The sequence below is a fragment of the Chenopodium quinoa genome, unplaced genomic scaffold (assembly GCF_001683475.1).
Source record: "Chenopodium quinoa cultivar QQ74 unplaced genomic scaffold, ASM168347v1, whole genome shotgun sequence".
Taxonomy (NCBI): domain Eukaryota; kingdom Viridiplantae; phylum Streptophyta; class Magnoliopsida; order Caryophyllales; family Amaranthaceae; genus Chenopodium; species Chenopodium quinoa.
In genome coordinates, this window is record NW_018744626.1 from 1,059,842 (window position 1) to 1,076,582 (window position 16,741).

General features: G+C 34.7%; 3 protein-coding genes and 1 pseudogene across 3 annotated transcripts; all 4 read left to right on the forward strand.

Moving 5' to 3' along the window:
- Nucleotides 1-257: 257 nt before the first annotated feature.
- Nucleotides 258-2,649, forward strand: LOC110700343 (annotated as a pseudogene).
- A 112-nt stretch (nt 2,650-2,761) lies between these two features.
- On the forward strand, nt 2,762-5,524 carry LOC110700344 (basic 7S globulin-like). The gene has a single exon (XM_021877869.1). It carries the CDS (start codon nt 4,070-4,072, stop codon nt 5,366-5,368), a length of 1,299 nt encoding a protein of 432 aa, XP_021733561.1. The 5' UTR covers nt 2,762-4,069; the 3' UTR covers nt 5,369-5,524.
- A 1,344-nt stretch (nt 5,525-6,868) lies between these two features.
- On the forward strand, nt 6,869-8,194 carry LOC110700851 (F-box protein CPR30-like). Its single transcript, XM_021878435.1, has one exon. It carries the CDS (start codon nt 6,869-6,871, stop codon nt 8,192-8,194), a length of 1,326 nt encoding a protein of 441 aa, XP_021734127.1.
- Nucleotides 8,195-12,120: 3,926 nt separating this feature from the next.
- LOC110700852 (F-box protein CPR30-like) lies at nt 12,121-13,479 on the forward strand. Its single transcript, XM_021878436.1, has one exon. It carries the CDS (start codon nt 12,121-12,123, stop codon nt 13,477-13,479), a length of 1,359 nt encoding a protein of 452 aa, XP_021734128.1.
- Nucleotides 13,480-16,741: the final 3,262 nt, after the last annotated feature.

Genomic DNA, 16,741 nt, shown 5'->3' on the forward strand with positions numbered 1-16,741 from the left:
TGCCTCAATAAGAAGGGATTAGTATAATAAAACAAATCATATTAAAGAATAATTTGCCGCTCGTGCCACTCGGGGGAGCCCTTCTCTTACCCATTTTAGGGATAATATAATACAATCTTTATAAGACGAAGGGAGTATTGGTATCACTTTAGCCGTATTATATGGATTACAGTTGCTTGCTCTTTCTATATTTAATCTCCTTAATGGCTTAATCTCTGTGTAATTTACTTAATTTTTATATGACATGTTGAGCTCTGGGGGGGGGGGGGTATTATGTACTCCCTAGTTCCTACGTTTCACTTCGTACTATAAATACACATTCACTAGATTTGGTAAACCCATCTCAAATTCAAAGTCATCAATATTTCCTTCAATATAATATAATGGCCTCAACACCCTTTTTACTCGGTTTTCTTCTTCTCATTATCTCTGCTTTCTCCTTTCATTTCTCCAATGCCACCTTTGTGCTACCTATTGTCAAGTACAACACAAAGTCCCAATACTTCACCTCTTTTCTAGTAGGAACACACCCATCCACTCGCGTGTATCTGGTCATTGATCTCGGTAATGAATGGTCATGGTTCACTTGTGACCTATATGGCCACAACTCTAATTCAACTACCTTCCACGAGATACCCTGCAAGTCACCCAAGTGTGAGCGCTATGAGCCAACAGGGAGTTTTTAAGCCGGTGGCAGTTGCGGTGTTTTAGCATACACCCCATGGAGCGACGCCCTCTATACTGGTGGTCTCGCTGAGGATGTATCGAGCTTGTACAAGCAAGCCCAACAAAACTCACTAGCTCAACTCTCTAAAGTTAGCTTACCTGGGTTTCCTTTTACTTGCGCCGACAAAGGCCCCTTGAAGGGCTTATCACCTCGTACCAAAGGGGTGGTAACCCTTGCAAGGGTACCTGTTGCCTTGCACTCCCAAATTTCCTCAACTTTCAAGGTTCCTCGTAAGTTTGCTCTTTGTCTTCCCTCTTCCTCTTCTTCGGGCTATAATGGCGCTGTCTACTTCGGAGGAAGCCCTAATTATATGTCTAAATCACTTATAACCACCCCACTTATAATCACTCCTAACAGCACTGCACCAATAAAACCAGAAGGAGAAGTTTCCATAGAATATTTCATTAAGGTAAGATCTATCAAAATTGTTGTCCTTCAACATCAAGGAAGCAGTTGGAGGGACTAAGATAAGCACTATGGACCCTTACACTGTACTACACAGTGAAATATACAAGGCTCTTATCAACGTATTTGTAACAAAAGCGACTGCCATGAAGATGACTGGGGTCACTTCAGTGGCTCCTTTCGGGGCATGTTTTAGTGCAAAAACTGTGGTTAGTAATGCTAAAACTGGTCCTTCAGTGCCAATTATTGACATAATAATGGATGGTAAAAGTCCCTTGTTGCACAACAAGAATGCAAGGTGGAGGATATATGGCGCAAATTCGGTGGTGAAGGTTTCAGAGAATGTAATGTGCTTAGGATTTGTAGATGGTGGTTCAAGCCCAACCACTTCAATAGTAATAGGTGGGAAACAAATGGAGGATAATTTGGTTGAAATAGACCATGAAACTAATAAGCTTGGAGTCACTTCATCTCTTCTTCGCATGGGTACAAGTTGCTCCAAATTTAAAGGAATTTAAATTAGATGCTACAATATAGATTCTATAGTCTTTGATTTCTGGTTTCATACTAGATCTCGAAAATATTCAATCTTATGCTAAAGTAACTTGTTTGTTTGTAACTTGTGTCTTGTAACTTGTAAGGTAACTTTTAATGGTGAACCACTTAAGTAGCACTTTTTTAATCCATGATTATTATTATTAGCCATAAAATATATTTTATAGAAATTAAGCATGCAGCAATATAAATGGTTAAAAACTAAGCCAACTTGCCCGACACCCTGGGCAATTGGGCATCCTCCAAATACAACTTTTAGAAAGCTGAACCCTTTTAATTAGAAATTCAAGAGTATGGGATTAACTTGAGATTTAACTGGTAATTTCTTTATTGTGAATGCTGAATGCCTATGCGTGAAATCATAACAACGAGGAAGTGTATAAACTATGGTATACTTCTTTTTCAATTCTTCACTTTATCATGTGAGAATGATATGTTAGAATTTTCATTGATGATGCTCTTAGGCTATTAGGTCCTCTATACAATGTCATTTAGGTACGGTTTTCTCTGATTAAACATATATGCTTTCCAGAAGGCTTTGAAACAGCATATAGGGTGAAATAGCAGATCAAGGGGTAAAAAGCTAAGCAAAAATTATAACTCATCAAAAACATGGAATGTGAAATTAGGGTTAAACCATGCTCTAGTCTCACCCTCTCATCAGCCTGTCAGCCAACTCCTGTTTATCTTCATTTAAATCTTGGTAGATTGTACTTTGAAGTATCTCTTTTTATTTTGGAAAACATTGAACTAGATTATTAAACCATAAACAAGAGTATCTCAATTCCACAAATTACTTCTAAAATGGTGTGCAAGAGAAATTTATCCATCCTGTTTTCCTTATCTGATAAAAAATATTTTCAGCTATCCTACATGTTGCTACTTGCCAGTGCGGCCACTCGCATATTTTATGAAGTACTCCATCATGCTGAGGCTGTTTAGTCTCTCTCTCTCTCTCCTTTTCTCTCTCTCCTTTTCTCTTTCTTTTTTTAATTTTTTTATTTAGCATTTTTTTGTTCTATTTTATTTTTTTCCTCTAGTGGCTTATCCTCTTGAAAATGTAAAAAAATTCGTATAAACATCAGTGAGGGTTATCTTATTTTTGTATTCCAAGTTGGGCTATAGATAATTATTGGAAAATATGGAACACATGAATTATTTAAACTCTCCTTGTTTTTTGCTTTCTTGTTGGGTGATATTCACGGGATTTAGGTATGAGGTATGCATTTCAAAATGAATTAAACCCATACCTTGTGTTTGGTTTATGATTTTTAGAGTTTTAAACCCATATCTCATCCAAACCCCAAGATATGGGGTTTAGAGACTTAGAGGAGGTGAGAATGGCTCATAGGCCACATACCAATAAATTTAAGTGTTAAATGAATTTTTTTTAAAAAAATCATTCTAGAATCAACCCAAACATGAGGTATCAAGAATCAAGTTCGATCCCATATTTCTTTGCGGGTCAAACACCCTCTAGGCCCCTAATAGGCTAGTAGTATTACCTGTGTATTTGGTTTGATGAACTCGATGGCCAATAGAAAGAGTTGTAGCTAACCATAGGCGAAGGCTAAGTGATTGGAATTTGTTCGGTGTGATTCTAGATGGCAAAACCACGGTTGTTAATAGGCGAAAGCAGTGCATTGACATAGCCTTTGATTTTTCTGGACTCACCATTCACCAATTTGACACCATCACCTGTCTCAATCCACAGAGCAAGCCTCAACAACATGTTTCTTAGAGCATGTGAGTAATGTGACGAGTATGCTCAATGCACCATAGATACAGTTACTTTGAAGCCCATAGTACAATCTGACAATAATTAGAATAACAAAAATAAAAAAGAAAGACTACATCGAGCAGAACTAGTCAACCGGCAAGTGGTAACTAGTGTTAAAAAAATTGCTCTGTTAATTACAGCATTGCGTCAAAAAGAAGGGATTAGCACACAAAATCATGTTACAGAATAATTTGCCACTCGAGCCGCTCGGGGGAGTTCTTCTTTTACCCATTTACAGGAATAATATAATACAATCTTTATAAGACGGAGGGAGTATTTGCATCACTTTAACCGTATTTTTAATGAATTAGTCATTTTAGCTGTATTTTAAATAGATTAGATTAGCTTGCTTTTTCTTTGTTTAATCTCCTAAATCTTCGTGTAATTTATTTATTTTTATTTAATATGAAATGTTGAGTTTTTTTTTTCAAATATTTTAATGACATGTTGAGTTTTTTTTTCTAATTTTTTATGAACATGTTGAGCTGAAAGGTGGGGGGTATCATGCACTCCGTAGTCCCTACGCTCCATTTCGTACTATAAATACACATTCACTAGATTTGGTAAATCCATCTCAAATTCAAAGCCACCAATATAATTTAATGGCTTCAACACCCTTTTTACTCTGTTTCCTTCTTCTCATTATCTCTGCTTTCTCCTTTCATTTCTCCAATGCTACCTTTGTCCTTCCTATTGTCAAGGACAACACAAAGTCCCAATACTACACCTCTTTTCTAGTAGGAACACGCCCATCTACTCGTGTGTATCTAGTCATTGATATCGGTAATAGATGGTCATGGTTCGCTTGTGACCTCTATGGATACAACAGTAATTCCACAACCTACCATGAAGTACCCTGCAACTCACCCAAGTGTGCGCGCTATGAGCCAACAGGGACTTTTTGCTCCGGTGACACTTGCGGTGTTTACGCATACACCCCATGGGGTGACGGCCTCTATGCAGGCGGTCTTGTTGAGGATGCATCGACCTTGTACAAGCAAGCCCAACCAAACTCACTAGCTCAACTCTCTAAAGCTAGCTTACCTACTTTCCCTTTTAGTTGCGCAGACAAAGGTCCTTTGAAGGGCTTATCACCTCATACCAAAGGGGTGGTTACCCTTGCAAGGGTACCTTTTGCTTTGCATTCTCAAATCTCCTCAACTTTCAAGGTTCCTCGTAAGTTTGCTCTTTGTCTTCCTTCTTCTACTTCTTCGGGTTATAATGGCGCTATCTACTTTGGAGGAAGCCCTAGTTATATGTCTAAATCACTTATAACCACCCCACTTATAATCAATCCTAACAGCACTGCGCCAATAAGATCAGAAGGAGAAACTTCAGTAGAATACTTCATCAAGGTAAGGTCTATCAAAATCGATGGAACCCCAATACGCTTCAGATCCTCATTGTTGTCCTTCGACATCAAGCAAGCAGTTGGAGGTACTAAGATAAGCACTATGGACCCTTACACTGTACTCCACAGTGAAATATACAAGTCTCTTATCAGCGTATTTGTAACAAAAGCAACCGCCATGAAGATGACAAGGGTTGCTCCAGTGGCTCCTTTCGGGGCGTGTTTTAGTACAAAATCAATCGTTAACAACGCTAAAACTGGTCCATCAGTACCAATTTTTGACATAATAATGGATGGTAAAAGTCCCTTGTTACACAACAAGAATGCAAGGTGGAGGATCTATGGCGCGAATTCAATGGTGAAGGTTTCAGAGAATGTAATGTGCTTAGGATTTGTTGATGGAGGTTCAAGCCCAACCACTTCAATAGTAATAGGTGGAAAACAAATGGAGGATAATTTGGTGGAAATAGACCTTGAAACTAACAAGCTTGGAGTCACTTCGTCTCTTCTTCGCATGGGCACAAATTGCTCCAAATTTAAGGGAATTTAACTTTAATATTAAGATTTTATAGTCCTTAATTTCATGTTTCATAGTAGATCTCGAAAAATTGATCTTATGCTAGGATAGCTTGTTTGTTTGTGACTTGTAATTTGTGTCTTGTAACTTGTGAGGTATTTAATAAAAATTTTAGTAGTCCTTTTCTTACAGGAATACCCACGATTTTTTTAAAAGTTATTATTATTATTATCATTATTATTATTATTATTATTATTATTATTATTATTTTTATTAAATAAGTTTTTGTGACAGGAAATTAGCTATTAATCTACTTTATACAGAGGAGAAATTAGGCATGCAATGATCTAAACACTTAAAAAATTAGCCTACTTGCCCGACACCCAGGACATCGTCCAATACAACTTTTAAAAAGCTCAATCCTTTCTGAAATTTTGCATAGTTTAATGCGTAGGAAAAAAAAAAAAAAAAAATTGAAAATTCGAGCTTAACTTGAAATAGGTAAGGTACTTGATTTATTATTGTGAATGCATATGAGTGAAATCATAATTGTCGTGGTAATAGAAAAATGGAGGCAGCATATAAACAATGGTATTACTTCATTTTTCCTAATTGACTCAAGATTTCAATGTATTTCAATTGTCATATATTTGTCTTACAAGCGAGACTGCGTGGCCGGCTGACACACACCATAACAGAGGACTTGGGAGATTTTTTTTTTTTTTTTTTTTTTATATTTGATAGATGAAATCATAAAAGTCAGTATATTGAACAACATATTTTAATGGTGAGGTATCTAATCACTATTTAGTGAATTATGTTCAAAGTTTTATTTCTCCTAATTCTATGTGATCGAGCTTTTATGTTAGGTGGAGCCTTAAAATTTTCTTTTTCGAGTTATTAGAAATTTAGAAGGTAAGGAAAGGTTTATCGATAGTGTAATCGTATTTTATTGATTTACATTTAATAAAGTAGTTAAAAATTTTTTCTTTCTTCAATTGCTATTGGTTTTAGGGGATGTTTTAATGTTTTACGTATAATCAGGAAAATAATGGCTCGACGTTATATTGTAGGTAAGGCTTGGATTATTTATGGCCTGTTCAATTCAGCTTAATTTCAGTTCAGTTTAACTTTAATCAGTTCAGTTTAGCTCTAATCAATTTAATTCAACTCAGTAAATGTGAACAAATCCTTAATCTTAAAAAAATTATATAAAATTCAGCAACTTTAAAAAATAAATATAACATTAAATTAGTAAAAATAATTTTAATTTAGTAAAAATAATTTCAATTCAATAAAAAAAAAAAGTTGAAGTGAACGAGGTTGGTCTAACCCTATGACTCGTAGTTCATTTTACAGGTCCACATGAGGCCCAAATCCGAGGCCCACAAGCAGCCCTCAGGCCTCGAAAGTCAATTTTTAGCCGAAACAAAAACATTGAATAAAACTTGTGTTCTTCCAGCTATATGAACATTCACATAAACTGATGAACCTAAAAAACTCAAAAGGCCAACCTTAAAAAAAACGACAACAATGATGAAAACCAAAGAGGAGGAGGAGAAAACAATTTCTCCTTCAAAGATTGGATGTTACATGCCTGAAGATTTGATCACTGAAATGCTATTGCGATTGCCGGTAAAATCACCTGTACGATTCAAATCGGTATGCAAAGATTGGAGTTCGATCATCTCAAACCCTTCCTTTACCAAAACACAATTTCACCTCTCATCAAGGTACTATCTTTCATTATCCCATCTTATTATTCGAGACGATAATTCTATGTTCATACTTAATCTCGATCTCAATGATATCCCATATAAGAAAACTAATCAACATATAAAAGGCAAATTTGTACCATTGTCTTCTAATTTTATTAAGAAAACAACCTTGTTAGATAAGGGTGTACGATATATAGATGTTAACGCATCGTGTAATGGAATACTATACGTCTGTATTGGCAAAACCCTCTATCTTTGGAATCCCACCATCGACGAGTATCGGATCATCCCACCACCACCTAATTTTAAGTTTCCAATTTTATTTTCCGGGTTTGGCTATGCTTCTACAATCGACGACTACAAACTCGTGTTTGTTACTAGGTCCAAGTCCGCACAACAATTTTGCACATTGGTTTATGTATACTCGACAAGACTTAATAAGTGGAGAAATATAGACACTGATTTTTTTTCGATGTGTGAGATCAAGATTAATACGGAGTGTGACTATAACAGAAGTGCGGAGGCAATTATATCCAATGATGCGTTACATTGGACATTAGAGATTAAGAGATGTGAATGTCACTATATAGACTATTTTGATACAATTGATCACAACAGAGATAATAAGGTAAATTTTATATTTAAATTTGATATGGTGAATGAAGTATTTGAAAGGGTGGCTGACCTTAAGCCGATCTATAGCAGCATTGAGGAGAACCAAAGGAAAATCGCGACAAAAATCAATGCTACCAGTGATGGTAGTCTTTGTGTTTACCTACAATACATTGGATCATTTGGCTGGTGTATTGAACCAAATCCAGGTATTGTTGAGATGTGGATGATAACCAAGTCGAATACTCAAAAGAAGGGCAAACTTGCAGGGAGATGGAACAACATAGGAAGTAAATACAAAATAATAAGGATTATGGGTAATGGTAACGTTATAGTCTTTGAAAATAGGAACTACCCCAATTCAATGAGAAATTTGGTTATATTTGATGGACGTCAACCTAATAAGCGTTTTTATATTGAAGCTACTAATGAATATGGTAAGTTATATGATGATATTAGTTGTGGTCATCAACGCCTTCAACGTGTGGTGTTTTATTCCGAAAGTCTCATTAACCCTAATCATATTTGATTTAGGTTTTGTACTGTGTTATTAATTAATATTACGGGTATTTAGTTATGTTTTGGGTTTAATTTGTATGCACATTCAATTCTAATCTTAATTAGCTACAATAATCTTGCTACTTTGAAAGTTGTTTGTGAGTTTACATTGGTGTTTTATAGCGTTTGGATGCTTAAAAAAAATAAGAAAAGAAATGTGAAAGCTATTTTGATAATAAAAAAAATAAAAAATAGAAAATTTTGACATAACTTTGATCTGTTGTTTTGCGTGATTGAATTGCATAAAATCGGATATGGTATACCATACTTTGGTCTTCCATATTCATGAATTTCAGAAAGAAAGAAACGAGTGTATGGTAATGGATTGTTTTTCTTTTAGTCTAATCATTTAAGGAATAGATCCGAATGATTAAGGGGTTGTTTGGTTTGCAAATTGGTATGAGATTGGAATCAAGAATGAAACCATAGTGGTATAGGTTTGGAACTTGATTCTTAATACCATATGTTTGGTATGCAATTTTTTTTTTCTTTTCTTTTATTTGATACCTTGCGGGTTTGAGGTATGGGTTTGAAACTCTTAAGGGGGCCTTTGGTTCACAGAGTGGTATAGGGCTGGAATCAGGAATGGGGTTAAGGTGGTATCGGGTTGGAACTTGATACTTAATACCATGTGTTTGGTTTAATTCTGGAATGGAATATCTCACTATTTTCTCCTTTTATTTGATACCTAAGGGAATGGAATGAGCCAAACCCACCTCCCCCCCAAGGTTTCTAAACCCCATACCTCATGGGTTTGAGGTATGGGTTTGAAATTCATATTTTTGACAACCAAACATATGGTATGGGTTTTAGTCATTCTAAACCCATACCTCATACCTATATTTTGTGTATGGGTTTAAACTATTCTAAACTCATACCTTATACCTTAGTTATGTGAATCAAACGCCTCCTAAAAGGTTGTTGCGTAACCAACAAAGTCAATTGATTGTTAACTTGTTGTACTTTGTTAAATAGGAAATAGTTTCTATAAATACGTACTCTCATTACATATATACTTTTAACATCATATGAGTGATTAATTTCTTAAAGGAAAGAAATAAAATATTGAATTAAAAATTCTGCTCCTAGCTTCAAACAAAACTGACAACAATGATAAAAACCAAAGAGGAGGAGATAACAATTTCTCCTAGTTAATCCATATCAAAGTTTAGAAGTTACGTGCTCGAAGATTTGATCATTGAAATACTATCACTTGTACGATTCAAATCGGTATGCAAAGATCGGAGTTCGATAATCACAAACCCTTCCTTTACCAAAACACAATTTCACCTTTCATCAAGGTACTATCTTTCATTATCCCATCTTATAATTCGATCCGATAATTTAATGTTCATCCTACATCTCGATCTCAATCATATACCATACAAGAAAACTAATCAACACATAAACGGCAAATTTGTACCATTTTCTTCTAATTTTATCAAGAAAACAACCTTGCTAGATAAGGGTGTACGACATGATGTAAATGTTTTCGCATCGTGTAATGGGATACTATACGTTTGTATTGATGACAACACCCTCTATCTTTGGAATCTTACCACCGACGAGTATCGGATCATCCCACGACCACCTAATTTTATGTTTTCAATTTTACTTACCGGGTTTGGCTACTCTTCTACTATCGACGACTACAAAATCGTGTTCGTTAGTTCGTTACTAGGTCGTACGACAAGTCCGCAAAAGAATTCCGTACATTGGTTTATGTATACTCGACAATACTTAATAAGTGGAGACATATCGACACTGATTTTTTTTCGATGTGTGAGATCGAGATTGAGTGTTGTGAATATTACAGACGTCCGGAGGCAATTATCGAATGATGCGTTACATTGGACATTAGAGGTTAAGAAATGTCAATGTCACGATATAGACTATTTTGATACAATTGATCATAATAGAGATGATAAGGAACATTTTATATTCAAATTTGATATGGTAAATGAAGTATTCGAAAGGGTGGCTGACCTAAAGCCGATCTATAGCAGTACTGAGAAAGACAAAAGGATAATCGCGATGAAAATCAATGCTACCGGTGATGATAGTCTTTGTGTTTACCTACAACACAATGAATCTTCTGGCTATTATTATTGGCCTTTTATAGAAGCACGGAATCCTGATGATGTTGATATGTGGATGATAACTAAATCGAATACTCGGAAGAAGTCGAGACTTGCAGGAAGATGTAACAACACAGGAAGTAATCACGAAATGGTAAGGATTACGGGTAATGGTAATGTTATAGTCTTTGAAAATAGGCACTACCCCAATTCAATGGAAAATTTGGTTATATTTGATGGACGTCAACCTAATAAGCGTTTTTATATTGAAGCTACTAATTAATATGGTAAACCATATGATGATATTAGTAATCTTTGTTAGACTATATAAATATGTCAATATTTATATTGTACATAATTAGCATTGTATATTTGTAAACCCTAATACCCATGGGTATATATACTGGCGCATAGCAATAATATGCCTCCAAGGAGAATTCTCCCATCTTACATGGTATCCTCACCCTCTTTTTTACCCTAATCTCCTTCACCATGGCGGACATATTTATATAGTCTAACAATCTTAATCAATATGTGGTATTTTATTCCGAAAGTCTCATTAACCCTAATCATATTTGATTTAGGTTTTGTATTGTGTTATTAATTAATACGAAGTATTACGGGTATTAATTAGTTTATTATTTTGGTTTAATTTGTATGCACATTCAATTATAATCTTAATTAGCTAGATGAAATAAATTTGTACTTCGTAAACTTGTTTAAGAGTAATTACAATGGTCTTTTTTTTCCATTTAATTTATTGATCTTTCAAATAAAACATTTTAAAAAAATGGTAACTTTCTTTATAGTCTAACATCGTTTAAGGAATAGATCTTATGCTTAAAGATCTACTGCATTGATTGAAGGATTGTTCCTTTAAGGACTTAACTAGTCAAACAATTTCAAAAAATTGTCTTATTAAATTAATTTTCCGAGGTTGTGAGATAATTGTGTATAGTCACTTGGCAATTTGACATATCTTTTTATATGGAAAATCCTTTATAAATATATTAGGTTAGAACCCGTGCGATGTACGGTTTATATAAAACCTATTTTTAATTTGTACATTTTAATAAAAAAAACGCTATTATACGTGAATATAAATAAGAATTACGTACATTTTGTAATTTAAAATCTTATATTTTCATCAAAATTATGATATAGTATATGTTCGACGTCGTCTAATTCATAGTTCAATGTAGGAGGCCATTTATTAGTGTTATTTAAAATTGTTTCAATTTTCTACGATAAATTGATAGGTTTTAGTTGTAAGGTAGAACTTAAATATCTAAATTTCAAAAATGTTAAATAGGATAGCTCTACAAAAAAAAACAAAAAAAAAATGACATCACCATTCCATTTAGGCAGAATTTTTTTTATTAAGAGAGCGACACGTGGGCAGTGGCGACGTCAGCATCTTCTGTTTTAATAATAGTTACTCCGTAATAGATAGATATATACTGAGATATACTTTTTATTTATTTATTAATTTTTTTTAATAGGCTCCCATTACACTTTTAACATGAGTAAGGGTCTGTTCTCTTAAGTTGAAATTCAATTCAGCTCAACTCTTAATTTCCTTCTTTTATAAAATATTCATTTCAGTTCAGCTCAGTTCAGCTGAGTTCAGTCAATGAGAACAGACCCTAATTATTGATTGAAATAAAATATGGAGTATTAAATTAAAAATTCTGTTCCTAGCTTCCAACTATCTATATAACTATCTCGTAAAAAAAAAAAAAAAAAAAAAAAAAATCCTATCTATATAACTATTCACATAAACCTAATAAACTCTTAAAACCAAAAAAAAACACCAAATATGATGAAAACCAAAGAGGAGAAGGAGGAAACAATTTCTCCTTCTACTTGTTACTCCTTATCAAAGTTTGGAAGTTACTTGCCTGAAGATTTGATCACTGAAATACTATTGCGATCGCCCGTAAAATCACTCGTACGATTCAAATCGATGTGCAAAGATTGGAGTTCAATAATCACAAACCCTAATTTTACCAAAACACAATTTCACCATTCATCAAGGTACTATCTTTCATTATCTCATGTTATTTTTCAACATGATAATTCTATATTCATCCTTCATCTCGATCTCAATGATATACCATACAAAAAAACTAATCAACAAATAAAAGGCAAATTTGTACCATTTTCTTCTAATTTTATCAAGAAAACAACCAAGGCTATACGAAATATACATGTTTTTGGGTCGTGTAATGGGATATTATTCGTTTATATTAACAACACCATGTATCTTTGGAATCCCACGACCGACGAATATCGGGTTATACCATCACCACCGAATTTGGATCTTTCTAGTGAGAAAGTTTGGTTAGCCGGGTTCGGGTATGCTTCTACTATCGACGACTACAAAATCGTGTTGGTTATTAAGTACATATCCGTAATCACAATGGTATATGTATACTCGACTCGACTTAATAAGTGGAGGAATGAAGATACTGATTTTTTTACGAAACTACGTTTGTGTAGAATTTATGTAGAACGCCAGTGTCATAGATGTACGTACGAGGCAATTATATCGAATGATGCGTTACATTGGACTTTGAGGAAATTTAATTATTGTCGATGTCATCAAGACGAAGATGATAATAATAATAATAATAAGCAACGCCCACATTTTATCTTCAAATTTGATATGGTGAATGAAATTTTCCAATGGGTATTTGACCTTAATCAAATCCATAGCAGTGATGACAAATTAACAAGGAAAGTGATGGAGAGGGAGCTAAAAATTAGGGTTGATGGTGATGGTAGTCTTTATGTGTATCTACAATACAATGAATCTTATCACTATAAGTATTGGAGTGATTCGAGAGCACTTCTGGCAGATGTAGTTGAGATGTGGGTGATAACTAAGTCGAATGTTCGAAAGAAGTTTAGACTTGAAGGAAGATGGAACAACATAGGAAACAATCATGAAATGATAAAGATTACGGGTAATGGTAAAGTTATAGTCTTTAGAAGGGGCTACTCTACAATGGAAAATTTGGTTATATTTGATGGACGTCAACCTAATAAGCGTTTTTATATTGAAGCTACTAGTGAATATGGTAAACCATATGATGATACTATTAGGTATCAAGATCAACGCTTTCAACGTGTGGTGCATTATTCCGAAAGTCTTATTAACCCTAAACATATTTGATTTAGGTTTTGTACTGTGTAATTAATTAATATTACGAGTTTTTATTATATTAGTTTATTTTATTGCTTTAATTTGTATGCACATTCGATTTTAATCTTAATTAGCTACAATTATCATGCTAGAAGAAATAAATTTGCACTTCGTAAACTTGTTAATGCGTAATTAACTAATTACAATGGTGTTTTATATCATATGCATGGATGCTAAATATAGCTTGATTGATTGCTAAATACCGCCAACGTTTTTTTTATCAAACCGCCAACAAAAAGTGATGAAGGGACAAAATTTCCCTTAATCGTCCCCACTTGGCTCTCTCTCTACTAAGTCCATCAATCCCACACTCAACCGTCAACCACGCACCACAAAGGCTACCCCCATTGCCACCTCCACCCACGCCACCTTGAGCACGACCACCACCATCCACGCTACTAGGACCACGACCATGACCACCCACCATCACTGCCCACAAGTCCATAACTACCAAGACTAGAGTTACCATATTTTTGTTTGTGTTGTCGGAACCACCAGTAGCCTTCTTTAATCATCGGAAATACGACCCACCAGCTTCCTTCGTTTGTAGGAGGGTGGTGGTTTTTTTTATATTGCCGGTGACAAGCACAATCGGCACGCAAAATCGGTCACCCGGGACGATAAATGGTTTATAAGGCCGGTTGACCACGATAACCGACGTCCAAAACCGGTTATCGTCCCGAGTGATCGGTTTTTCATGCTAGTTGACCACAATAACCGGCGTCCAAAATCGGTTACCATGGTGTTTGATCAGTTTTGCTTGCCGAAGATTATTAAAAAAAAACAGATCGAGGACGAACTAATTTGACGACCACCGTGATGCGAGTTCATCACTCCGTTTGTCGCCGTCGCTACCCTTCCAAATTCGACGTACGATCATCGTTTCCCTTCACCTCGGACGTAAAGCCATTGTTGTGGTTGAATTGGGAAGGGGTGGTTGTGGCCTTTTTTGGGTTATGAGAGAGAAAAAATAAAAGAGAAAGAAGCAGATGGGTGAAGGATATAGTAAGGACATTGGTATCCATTCACCTTAAATGTTGGCGGTTTTGATAAAATTGTTGGCGGTATTTAACACCCCTTAATTAAATGCTTATAGTCTTAGTGCGTTCTTTTCAAGCAGTATACCAGCACACCCCCTAATGAAATCTGAAAGCTATTGAAAGCAATCTCAGGGTCATATAATGCCATTTGGAACCATATAATATGATCATTATTTGTTGTTATAAATGTTCGTGGTAGGCTTGAATTAATGAAATCGGTGCAAGTTGTAAACCGGTAAATTGGACGTTAAAGGCAAATTGGATGGTTCCACCCATCCAATTGGGCTCCCGGAGGATATTAGGGATCATGGTAAACATTTCGGCAATTTTTATTTCCGGGCGGAAAAAAGTCAAAAAATTCCAAATTCAAGACTATTATCCACGCTTTTTGAGAAATTTTGGAGGCTTCGTGTCCCGGTGTCAAAAAGTTTTGAAATTATAGGGGATACATCTCGGGGTCATATAATGCCATTTGGAACCATTTATGATCATTATTTGTTGTCATAAATGTTTGTGGTAGGCTTGAGTTAATTAAATCGATGCAAGTTGTAAACTGGTAAATTACTCGTTTAAAGGCAAATTGGATGGTTCCACCAACCCAATGGGACTCTCGGAGGGTATAGGGACCATGGTAAATATTTCGGAAATTTTTATTTCTGGGCGGAAAAAGTTAAAAAATTTCAAAATTCAAGACTAATATCCATGCTTTTTGAGAAATTTTGGAGGTTTCGGGGCGTGCCAAAAAGTTTTGAAATTATAGGGGATACACCTCGGGGTCATATAATGCCATTTGGAACCATATATGATCATTATTTGTTGTCATAAATGTTCGTGGTAGGCTTGAGTTAATGAAATCGATGCAAGTTGTAAACCGGTAAATTGGTCGTTTAAAGGCAAATTGGATGGTTCCACCAACCCAATGGGACTCCCGGAGGGTATAGGGAGCATAGTAAACATTTCGGAAATTATTATTTCCGGCCGAAAAAAAGTCAAAAAATTCCAAAATTAAAGACTAATGTCCACACTTTTTGAGAAATTTGGAGGTTTCGGGGCCCGCCTTCAACGTGTGGTGCATTATTCCGAAAGTCTTATTAACCCTAATCATATTTGAATTAGGTTTTGTACTGTATAATTAATTAATATTACGAGTATTAATTATATTAGTTTATTTTATGCCTTTAATTAATTTGTATGCACATTCGATTTTAATCTTAATTAGCTACAATAATCTTGCTAGAAGAATAAGTAAATTAATTTGTAGTACTTCATAAACTTGTTTGTGACTAATTACATTGGTGATTTATAGTCTTATCCTATGACCTGGTATGATAAAAATAGCAAGTGTTAATACTTCACACCGTAGTACGAAGTACATATGAATGTATTTTTTATTTTATCGTCCAAAAGTCGAGTTAAGCTAAAATACGGTCCCTCAACTTTAATATTTGTTGCATTTTGGTCCCTCATCTTTCAAACGAAGTAAATTGGTCCCTCTACCACCCATAACTTACTTTTTCCGTGGAAAAAAAGATGAGTCATCAAAGTTTAAGGACCAAAGTGCCCATGTGGCAAAAAAAATAAAATAAAATCTAAAAAAAAAAAAAGTTTAGAGACCTATCCTAGTAAGAAAAAGTTTGGGGGATCATGATTAATATTTTGGTTATGATTTGCATTAATAAAACTATAGAATTTCCAAAAAAAAAACAAAACAAAACATATAGGATTTTTCACCTTTTCTCACCCCACATCACCAACAACCTGCCACAAACACACAACCCCATCTCCACCAGTTTGCATCCTCACCACCGTCATTAATTAACCATGCAACCCAAACCTCTGATTCGGCCGCACTATATTGCTGTGAGTTTGTATAGAATTAATTAAATCAGGAGGCTAAGATTAAATCACAAAATAAATCAAAGGCTGGAATTAAAAGATGGTGATTGCTGATGATCGTTAATGAAGTGCAAAGTAGGAGATTGTTTCCCCATTAGAGCAGCCAAACCAAAAGAGAAGAAGAGAGGGCTGACCTTTTTTTTTTTTTTTTCTTTTCCTATTCCTTCTTTCTTTATATTTCCTTTTCCTATTTCTTTAATTCGAAGTATTTAATTTTTTAAGTCATATTTAATTTTCTTCTTTAATTCTTGAAGTCATATTTAAAAAAAAAAATTCATTTAATTTTTTAAAAAAGC